The sequence below is a fragment of the Camelus ferus genome, chromosome 3 (genome assembly GCF_009834535.1).
Source record: "Camelus ferus isolate YT-003-E chromosome 3, BCGSAC_Cfer_1.0, whole genome shotgun sequence".
Taxonomy (NCBI): domain Eukaryota; kingdom Metazoa; phylum Chordata; class Mammalia; order Artiodactyla; family Camelidae; genus Camelus; species Camelus ferus.
The window spans coordinates 67,083,189-67,094,470 of NC_045698.1; the positions used below are offsets into that span (position 1 = coordinate 67,083,189).

Here is an 11,282-nt window from a genome sequence, read left to right on the forward strand (position 1 = left end):
TCACCTTTCAGAATATTTTTAGCCTCTGGTCTAAAGCACAGTGGCAGCCTAGGCCTGTAATACTGTCCACACATGCCTGACTTCACGTCAGAAGCATAGTGAGTTCTACATTTGCTGGCCTCCTCATAATGTGAAGTCTGGATGCAACAAACAAATAAGAAGTCCCTTGTGGAGTTCTCCGAATGCTAAGACTGTGAAGACCAGAGGCCTTTCCTCCCCAAACTCAGCGCTGCAATAGCTCTGGTCTTTACAAGGAAACTGGCCGATTTCCCTGCCTCTGAGCCTATTTATACTCCAGCGTTCCTTGTTTTAAGTGTGCAGAAATTGCTCTTTGGAAGTTGACTTCTTTCTTTCTTTCTTTCTTCCTTTCTTCCTTTCTTCCTTCCTTCCTTCCTTTCTTCCTTTCTTTCCTTTCTTTCCTTTCTTTCCTTTTTCTTTCCTTTCTTTCTTTCTTTCTTTCCTTTCTTTCTTTCCTTTTTTTGCCTGTCCCTTTTATGTGCCATCCCTGGGCCTGCTTCTCTCTCTCTCTCTCTCTCTCACATGCTCTTTCCAACCACTGAGCTTAATGTTTCTCCCCTTCTCCCCTGGACCACCCTAGCAGCCTCAACTGTGGGTGTCCTTCCCCTCTGGTTTGGTTTCTTCTTTCTCCGTCTGCTGCCAAGAACCCCTCCAGCAGCCAAGGCAGCCCTTGTTCCTGCATGCATTACCTAGGGCAACACTGAGGAATAAAGAAGTCTGATCCATTCCATTTCTCTAGAATCCTGTAAGTGCTCCTAGACCAAGAGCTCTATAGAAAGAGACTCGTCAGGGTAGAGAAACCTATTTTGTTACCTCTTTAGAAGGGAAAACGTTCTTATAGTCTCATTCAAGCCCTAAAAGGATTCTAGAGTGATTTTTTTCCCCTACCACACTTCTTTTAAACACATGTACTCCTGTCTTCCTGTTAGTCTCTTGTCCTAGTCCAATGAAGTTATTTAAGAAAAAATACACTTTTGTAGGTCTTAAGTTCAGACTTCCTATAGGTAGATAGCTGACATATAGGCTGATAGTGGTGGTAAAATGACATCCAGTTTATTAAGTTCACACCTTTCTAGTGGATTTTTTTCTTAGTTTTTCAGGAAAAGTGTCAATAGCACCAATTACTAACCAACCCAACATTTTTTTCCCTTAAATATGGTACATACCGTCTCCTACGTTTTATATGAAGTTGTCCAAACAGGAAGTTTTTCTAGCTGAATATGCTCTTATTTCCTGCTCTTGTTTCAAGATAGAGAGGTCCAGAGTTCTCCTTCCCGAGATACACATGCCTGATTTCTCTGCCAGGCAGGGACGCGGGCGAGGGGTGGGTAACCAGGGCAAACACTGGAAGAGGTGCCTTCAAAGGCCTCTACTTCCTCTCCGTGCTTCAGGGTTCCCTTGGCTCTGACTTCTCCACGTTTAGAAAGATCGGCCCTCAGAAGTAAAGATTAGGTGTTTCAGAGCTGGAGATAGAGCACGCATGTTTTTCCTTTGAAGCATGTGGTCTTGTTGGAATGGTTTCTTTTTTGCTTAGCCTCGCGGTTGGCTTGTAGGGGCTGCCCCTGAGCTGGGTCAGAGCAGAGGGGCCACGGGCACAGGTCCACTTCCTCTCCCACAGTCGCCTGTTGTCATGGCCTGTAATTGCACCCAGAGGATCTGAGGAAGTAGCTGTATCAGCTAATTATATGAAATAAAATTCATTTTATATTCCTTTAACACAAGCAGAATTTTAACCAGGTACATATCAAAGTTGTGTTTTCCTGTGTTCCAAACTGATTTCTCTGACTATTTCAGTTCAGTTTGCTGGCCCATCTTAATCCAGGAGGTGGGAGTCCCTTGATCTAAAAGTCCAGTTGTGGTATTTGAGGATTCTGAGAAGGTCCTGCACTTGTTTTGCAGTGCAAAATGGCCTGATTAAACACCGATAAATGTTTCTTCCAAAATACAATAAGCACAAAGAGTTAAGTGGGGAATTCTGCTGTTTGAAAACCTCTGCGCAGCACTTTGCAGGGCTGGCTGAGCCTGAGGAAGCTCTGTCTGTAACATTGGCAAGGCAGTGAGTGCCTGGCTCTCCTTTTTGTTGGCTACCTCGTTTTTTTGTTGATTTTTTTTTTCTTTTTCCTGGTAGAAAGGAGAGGCAGGTGCCTCTAAATATTGGTATTTCACAGCAGACCTTAACTCCTCATTGCCTTTCACATGTAGAAAGGTTGATTTGTAGCTGCTATCTTTTTCTTCCTAAGAGACCCTGTGGGTGGTAAAGATCTCAGGGAGTGAGGCATTAAAAATGAATGAGGAGACTGGAGTGGGTTGTCTGAGATGGGGGGTTGGGAGGGGCTGGGTAGGGGAGGTTTAACAAAAGGCATTGATGTTTTAAATGCACAGAAATGCCGTCCATCAATAATAAATGGTGTGGCATAGAACAGATGTGCCAAATTGAGTTATTACAGCATTTGCATCAGTTCTAGAAGGGGGAGTGAGTAGCACAGCTGATGTCTTTAAGTGGTCTGTTTGAGAGCTTTAGAATCCAATTTTGAATGTCCTGTTTTTACCTTCCTATGGCCGCCAGTTGGAAAGGTAAAACGTGTGGAATTTCCAAATATTCCAATTAAATTTTGAATGTTTTTAAAGTAAGAATTTTTAAGAGTGAATAAGTTACGTATTTCTGAAGGAGACAGAATCTGAAAATGAATTTCTGGCCCTTCATGGCTGAGTGCTTGCTTTTTCAGACCTCAAGTTGTAATTGTATGAGGAATGAAATTACATTACAAAACTTGGAAGACATATGAAACTGTTACCCAGCGTTTTCTGCATTGACATTGATTGTATCTCTAGGTACCTCTTCAGTACCTACTTCAACTACAGAGGACCACTCAGGAAACCTCTCTCGTGCTTTGAGATCAGTCCGTCAGCCTCAGCATTTTGATTCAAGGGCATGTATGCTCTGTGAGAAAGTATTTCACCTAGAAGAGGAACAACAAGAGAAATACCAGATTCGTTGTGTCATAGAGAAAACACGCCAAGGAAACTGGACAGACAGACAAAAACCTGTTAGGTAAACTGGAATATTCTGTAAGTGTAGGTAGTAGTGCAGAGGTCAAGCTTTAAGTTTCACTTGATCTTCTAGAGGGGTGGGAGTTCCTGTTCGTGTCACAGGCATAGCAGAGGACAATAATGTGAGAGGTGTTTGCAGTGATTCCTGAATTGGAATTGGTGTTTTTAATGAAAACAACAGAGACTAGGTGAGACGTGGAGCGGTGCACTCTTGACCCTTGCTTGCCTTTTTGGAAACTTGTTTGGAATTGGATCTCTCTGTTGTGTTGTCCCAACAAAACTAATTCCTCTTTCATTTTCCTAAGGTGAACAAAAAATGCCAAGGTGGTTTAAATTTGAGGTTTGTTAGACTAGAAGAACAGATTACTTAGCTGTTGTAGAAGAGTTCACTTATTCTTTGAGTGTGAGTGTTCTAGTTGAAAATGTGGGTAGCGATTCTATGAAAAGTCTATTACTGACCCTTATTTTAGCCATCTGTATTAACTTTCAACTCTTTCAGGTGCAGAATTTACTTGAATTAATCTTTTCACCTCTGAGGGATCCCAGCTTGCCTTAGAAGAAACAAAACAAAGCAAAAAAAAAAAAAAAAAAAAACACTTGTCAAACTGTCTTTAGAGCCACCAAATAAATCTGTTTTATAGTCCCATTAGATATCTAGCTCAAAATTCCATTCGCTGTGGAAGGTCCTATGGTTGGATGCACAACAAATTTCCTGAAATCATCTCTGGTACACCTCCTTCAGGTTGTTAAGAAGGTGTTGAAATGTGAGAAGGCTGGTCGTGAAATTAAACTGTGGCTCAGGTTAATTAGGAAGGGAGAAAACCACGCATTTTCACAGCACATTGTCTGGCTTTTAGTTGCAGCTGCAAACAACGGATATGAATTTAACCAGTTGCTGCAGCACAGCTGGTTCAGATCTGGCTTTATAACTGGCTGAAGTGAGATGAAATGGCTGGAAAATTCTAGTCAAGTAGCACCAGTGGGAGCATGTGGAATTAAATCGTGTGAGCAAATGCTCGCCAAGTTGGGGAGAAAGCTTGAGACATAAACTTGAGGGCGGTGGTGAGGACTTGCAGAGAAAGGGTGGGGAGCGGGGCCAGCACATTTTCTGGTCTTTTTAACAAGGGTCCATTGTTTTGATTAGGTCCTTTGCAGGAGGCGGGAGGGTCCCTCTCGTGCTTGTAGTCACTCGTAGCGTGTTTGGCCTGTGTCTGTCTACCTGACTCCTTGACTGAAGTCACCTGATACTTCTTTTTTCCCTCAAGAAGAAGAATAAGCTATTCTCTCAGTTACTGATAATAACTCAGATGTCCAAATGTAGTCTTTTTTCTTTCCTTTGGGACCATTTTCCCACCTTGTGAGCCCCAGAAAGCCCTGTCTCTTCCTGGTGGTCTTCCTTCCTTCACCTGTACCAGAGATGCTGAGGATGTTGGAGGTAAAGGTGCTCCAAGTGTATCTTTAAGTAACTGTTCTAATTAAAGAAAGGAAATGGATTCACCAAAGAGAAGCTTTTGCCTTATCAGTAGTTTGTTCTCCATGAATTGTCTGCTTCATTTGGAGAGTTAAGAGATGACTGGGGAACAGATTTCAGGGAAGTTGAAAGGACCTGGTGCTGTTTGGGGAAAACATTTGCTGTAACTAGGTTTAGGGTACTTACTCTCTGCCAGTGCTGGGAGCTGCATTTGCCAAGTGGTTTCCCTGTCATGGGGATTAGTCAGTCATGCGCAACATTTGGTTAAGGGGCTTAGAGAAGACTTTCCTGAGGCACGAGATTGCTAGCTGTTGCTGGGACAGCCCCCTCCCCAGCTCTCCTCTTCTTCCTCAGTGTTGATGAGCAAGTTTGTAGTGATGAGACATGGGATATGGTTTCACAGTCCAACAGAATCTTTTTAGAAATCAAAGTTCTGGAAGGTATATTGTTAATTAAGCCTTTAAGGGCTTCTGCCTAACTCAGGAATCTCTCCCCCCCCCCCCCAGAACTATACCATGCCTCATCTGTTTTTAGGAGGAGATAAGATACAAATTATCAATAAAGATTGCCTGTATCCCAGGGGGAGAGGTATAGCTCAGTGGTAGAGCTGATGCTTAGCATGCAGGAGGCCATGGGTTCAGTCCCCAGTACCTCAATCAATCACTAAATAAATGCAAGTTGAAAAAATTGCTTATATCCCAACAGCAGCACTGTTCTGTCTTAGGAAAGTAAAGAAAAAATTTTTCCTGATGCACATTCCCTGGATCTCTGTTAAAATTTTCATTCTAAATACACAGGACTTATAATTTTCCCTAACAGTGACGCCATTCACCTATGAGGCAGGAGCAAATGGGCTGAGTTTGGAGATTGTCTCTCCAGCCATTCAACTCCAGAATGGAGCCATTCAACTCTTGCTCTGGAGGCATGGACCATCCTATGGTCCTGCCCTCGTGTTAAACTTTGTGCGCATTGCTTCCCACAGATCACGATTATCTTCAAAGCCCACCCTGAGTGCACCGATCAGAAGGTGTACCAAGCTGTGACAGATGACCTGCCGGCCGCCTTTGTGGACGGCAGCACCAGTGGTGGGGACGGCGACGCCAAGAGCCTGCGCATCGTGGAGAGGGAGAGCGGCCGCTACGTGGAGATGCATGCCCGCTACATAGGGACCACGGTGTTCGTGCGGCAGCTGGGTCGCTACTTGACCCTGGCCATCCGCATGCCCGAAGACCTGGCCATGTCCTACGAGGAGAGCCAGGACCTGCAGCTGTGCGTGAACGGCTGCCCCCTGAGCGAGCGCATCGACGACGGGCAGGGCCAGGTGTCCGCCATCCTGGGACACAGCCCGCCCCGTTCCTCCCCGGCCCCGGCCTGGCCGGGCTACACACTGGAGAGCGCCAACGCGCAGTGCCACGAGAAGATGCCGGTGAAGGACATCTACTTCCAGTCCTGTGTCTTTGACCTGCTCACCACCGGCGACGCCAACTTCACCGCCGCAGCCCACAGTGCCTTGGAGGACGTGGAGGCGTTGCACCCCAGGAAGGAGCGCTGGCACATTTTCCCCAGCAGCGGCCGGGGCGCCCCCCGCGGCGGCAGCTGTGTGTCTGTCAGTCTAGGACTCGCCTGCTTGATCCTTATTGTGTCTTTGTAGGGGTTGTCTTCTGTTTTTTTCTTTTTTCTTTTAATTTTTTTTTTGTCTGTAACAAAATTTTAGAATATATATTGTCATAATATATTGAGTAAAAGAGTATATATGTATATACCATGTATATGGCAGGATGTTTGTCCTGGGACACCCACCTGATTGTACATATTGTGTTTGACTGTTCTCACATATGTTGGATGTAGTGTTCTTTGATTGTATCGATTTTGTTTTGCAGTTTTGTGAAATGTTTTATAATGTCCCTGCCTGGGACCTGTTAGAAAGCACTTTATTTTTTATATATTAAATATTTATGTGTGTACCTGGTTAGTATGTATACAGTACCTATGCACAGACATCATATGCAGCGTTCCCTCCGAAGATGACCAGCGACGTTGTCTGTGGCTCTTCTTGGCTGCGCCCTCCTGTCCTTTCCTGCTGCTGCTCATCACCACACGTGTGGCTCTCACCTGCTGCCTCCAAGTGCAGCCGCCTCGTTCCTTTGAGCTAGGTCCTCACCCCATTCTTCTGCCCCAGCTTGATTTGGAAGGACAGTTAACCCCTCTTCGGGTGATTTTGGCGCTGTTAAACACTGATCTCTAGGAAGCCCTCTCCCTCTTTAACAGCTGTCACTTTCTCAGAGGGTGGGGAGAATATTAATACAGTTCTTAGTAACTAGGAATGATTGTTATAGCTCAGCACTTAAAGAGTATGGTAGGTTGAACCATATGAAACTGCTGTTTTTATAGGTCAAAAGGGGCTGGCAATGGCAATTTCATAGATAAATACCAGGCATTGCTAGACCCCAGTAGCTCCCGGACTTTGTCATCCCTTACCCCTGTTTAAACTGTAGCTTTTCCTCTCTTTTAACTCTATTCTGCCTTGAACAAACTAACTGCAAAAACATAAGTTTAGTAATCAGGCCTTGTCTTTACCTCTGTAATTTGTTCAAGCCCACGTTCTTAGCCTTCACTTCCATGGTTGCTTGGGCCCAGAAACACCTTAGGAGCCCAGGGACTGGGGTTTGTTAGGTTCTTTCTTTAATATCAAGGCCGAGATCCTATCACCAAGTTTTCCACCCTTCTTTGCCCTTTACACCGTGGTCTTACAGTTTTTGATGAATCTGTGTGCATGATGAAATGGACCAGGGCATTCAAGACAGAAGAGCTTCCTTGGCCTGGCTCCGTACGCAGCTAACTCTGGGTGCAGGTTAGTCCAGACATTCTCGGGCAGCATTGCACCCCAGGTGGCCTCTCTGTGTAATCAGTTACTCTCCCTCTTAACGTCTGTAGGTGAATATTATTTAGTCAGTTGCTCACATAACTTGGTGAAATCGCTGTAAAGTAAACTTATCTCTTTGCTTCTTTCATTGCATTGTTGGCATCTCTTGCAAAAGGAAAGCACCACCAGCAAAAGGCAAGCACAGTGAGATGGTGAACTGCAGGATGGGTAGGTTTACATTGTTAGATCTAAAATGTAAATGTTTGGTTCCAAGAAGAAGTGATAGAATGTGTCCTTTACCTTAATCATTTACATAAATGCAAGCAAAAATTAATGAACTTTCAATACTTAGCATTTTGGGTCAAGACTGTGCTTGGTTTTAGTTGGCCAGATAGTGTCTTCCCTTCCCTTGTCCTGTTGATATGGCACTGCCAGAGGCCCAGACTGGCAGGAAAGGAGGGTGTCATTCTGTGAAGTTCTGTTTCTCTGTGAGCTGACCTATCATTCAGTCACAGGATGGAGCTGTGGATTCATCCAGAGGCGGCAAACCTCTCAACCTTCTTCTGGTACATGAGAGAGTAGTCTTGACCTGTTTGGGAAAATTGTGAAGGTGTCCTGCTTCTTACTAAGGGTGCAGTGCCAGAGAGTTGAAACCTAAACCTGTTACTGTTTTATAGAGGCCGGACTGGGGGGCCTACCTTCCATCAGCTCTGAACTATGACTGCTTTTGTTCACCTACAGAACCATGTGCCAGGTTCAGAAGCTATAGTTAGCTGGTGATTTTGTTATGTAATTGAGTAGAATGAAGAAGGAAAAGTATTTAGGGTACTTCTAACCACTATTTTTGTGCAAATAGTCTAAAAGTGAAGTAAAAATAATAGTAGACATTTCTACAGTATCTGGGTTTAGAGTGTATATGATTAATATACCTTTGTCCTTGTCAGGGAAAGCAAAACAACCACCTCTATCCACAGCTGAGAAAAGGAAATTGGGTGGTTTTGCCAGTATCATTTTCCTGGAAAGGATGCTTACAAGCGTCCTCTCCATCACTAAGGTTAGTACCAGTGAGTTTAGCTATTCCCCCTGTATAATCAGTGTCCCTGTATGATGCAGTCATGCCCGCAGATAACTGTATCAGAAATACTGGTATTTCTCTTGAGAAGGGCCTGGTTTATCGTCTCTTGTTTCTTTTCTAGAATGTCTAAAGAAAATGCTACTTGGACATTGGTTTTCGAAATCCTCCTTAACCAGAAGAGTTTCGGGTCATACCAACACGTAGGTAGGCTGTAGTTGTTCAGAGGTCTTCTGGGGGAGCTTAAAACTTGTGGGAAAACACTGGTTTTCACAGATGCTCCACATGGCTGTCTTTAAAAGACTCAGAACATTTTTTTGTCCTTTCCTTCTCTTTGTTATGCTTGGAAACCCCCGCAGTGTGTCGAGTCTTTGCAAAGAAACCTTTAGATGTGGTTCATAGGTATATGAATAAGTATCTGTGTAAAACAGTGAGTGTGCAGTGTGTAAATACTTTAAATTATTATGCTAGAAAAATAAAGTTACATACCATGCTGTGGAATGTTTGTTCTGTGATTATAGTGACACCTGCTGGAAGAGCTGAGAAATAGCAGAAGAAAGGGACTGAGGGTGTCTTCGTGCAAAATCCTTCATGATTACTGACAGTAAGTCCACTGCCTGAACACAGACTCAATTATTTTCCAAACTGTACCACTATTGTAGTTTTTCCTCTTTAAATTCTAAACAATTGCAAGTAAGTCAGTATCTGTGAGATTGGTTTACAGGTATGATCCCAAAGTTCTGTCTTAAGTATTAATTTTGGTCCCCTGCAACCATGGGACCTGCATTTGGCTTGGCAACAACTTACCTCTGGTGGGACGGATCTTGGGGGCAGGATTTTCTGGCTTTAGAAACTTGGAAATCCCCACTTCTTGGGTGTTCTAAAAAGAGACGTCACAAGATCACAAGTTGGTCTTTGTTCAAGAAACATGTCAAAGGGTAGAAAAGCTTGAAAAAGAATTAAACCGAAGGCACAGGAAATCACCATGACTGCTACTTGGTAACAAACTCAATGGAGCAAATTCTGATTGGGGAAACCTACGTCATCATTTGGGGAAACCTACGTCGTCATTTCTGAAATAGAAAGTTAATCCTCAAACTTAGTGTTATGTGTAGCAGTTCAGAGCAAATGAAAAAGGAAAATTATGTCAGCTGAACCACACAAATTAGGGTGACAGTGTTACAGCCACCGAGTACCTAATGCATGTGTCTGTACTGAATGAACAGTAAGAAACGGGAAGCAGTTCACAGTTCTTTGTCATTTCACTACCCCAGGTCACTGTATTGTTTCTGCTTCCGTCCATTTTCTGTGTGTCTTCCGAATGGACAAGCCATATGCGCATTATCATTTAGATGGTAACTTCCTTTGAATTTACTGCCCTTCTCTCCCCGCGTACCTCCAGTAAGCAAGATGCTTAACGCTATCAACTTCAGAACACACAGTCTTTTGTGCCCTAAATGTGATGTCCGTGAGGCCCGTGCTTGGAGTGAGGATGTGAGCAGTGAGTGGATTTACAAGGAGACAGGCATTCAGGGCCCAGGAGGATACACTAACAGATTCTACAGAGGTAGACTGTATGCCTTGTTAGAATGATGTTCAAACCAGTTGAACAAACCAGTCCTATCAACTAAAATATATTAAAGTTAGGTCCATCAAACTCCAGCAAGAAGAAAGCAACAGGGCAGTGTTTTCTGAGATTTCTTCATGGGTGACAGTTTTAGGACCCATTTTTTATTTCAGTGATGAAAACTCCAACTCCAAAAGAAGAAAAAAATAAACTTTCTGCTACCAGACTGAATATACAAGACCAAAGCACACATGATTTAACCAAGTACCTGCCACAAAAGTGACATTTTAAAAAACAGGATTGTCTCAATAATTTAGCACTGCCAAGAGAAATGATGCTATTTGACAGTACAAGGGGCTTCCCGTGGGAAGCAGTAAGGTAGGGGTCCCTGGAGGGGAGGTTGAGAGATGATAAATTCATTTTCTCTCAAGACATTCTTTGGAGCCACCAAATAGCAATGCCGTGAACTCACTGTTGGCCATCAGTGCAGTGAGGACTCTGAGGAGCTACTGATCAGCTCACTGTCAGTTACCAGGGAAGGATTCTGGGCCAGAATCATCACATGAATGTTTGTCTTCCTTCTTGGGAAGGAAAAGGAAAGAGTCAGTGAAATAACCTGGGGCAGCACAAAATAGAACGTTCTCAGTGTCTTGTCAAAATGAAAATTCGTTTGACATTTAGAGGTTGTGAAGGAGGTGAAAGGTTAGCTGGGGATCTGAGTGGAAAGGGGGCCACTGGACAGGAAGAGATCACAAACCAGAATGACATTTGGGGCCACAGGACCATTATTAAGGGATCGTTTGTGTGTGAATATGTATTTTATATATCTCCCTTAGAGGAGGCAGCACAGCATCGCAGTCAAGATTATGGATGGTAGAGTCACACAGTTCTGAGTTCATATCCACACACTTTACTAGGTGTGTGGCCTTGGACGTGCCAAGCATATCACCATTTTGAAATGGAGATCTCTGTAGACCGTCGAACCTCAAACATTCATTGTGAGAGTTAAACACGTTACCACATCTAAAGTTCTTAGCACAGCACCTCATACAGATCCGTGCTCAACATCTATCACTCAAAAATGTACCTGAGATGGAGAATCGTGTGTTCACTTTTAGGAACTGGTAAACCCTTGAGGTATCTCTACAACTAAATTTGCGTTTATGCCCCTCTGGACATTCCAGAATTTAGGGGTGAGTCAATGTTCTGCAGATAGCAGAGTTTAAACATGTCCATGATG

The 11,282-nt window shown here is 43.8% G+C and overlaps 1 protein-coding gene across 10 annotated transcripts in view; it reads left to right on the forward strand.

Annotated features, from left to right (window-relative positions):
* RGMB (repulsive guidance molecule BMP co-receptor b) overlaps positions 1-8,976 on the forward strand; it is a 44,644-nt gene extending 35,668 nt beyond the window's left edge. For all 10 annotated transcript variants that reach the window (XM_032476409.1, XM_032476410.1, XM_032476416.1 and 7 more), the window contains one exon: positions 5,523-8,976. In XM_032476409.1, coding sequence (XP_032332300.1) covers positions 5,523-6,191 — 669 coding nt within the window. In that variant the 3' untranslated portion in view covers positions 6,192-8,976. The remainder of the gene's footprint in view (positions 1-5,522) is intronic.
* Positions 8,977-11,282: the final 2,306 nt, after the last annotated feature.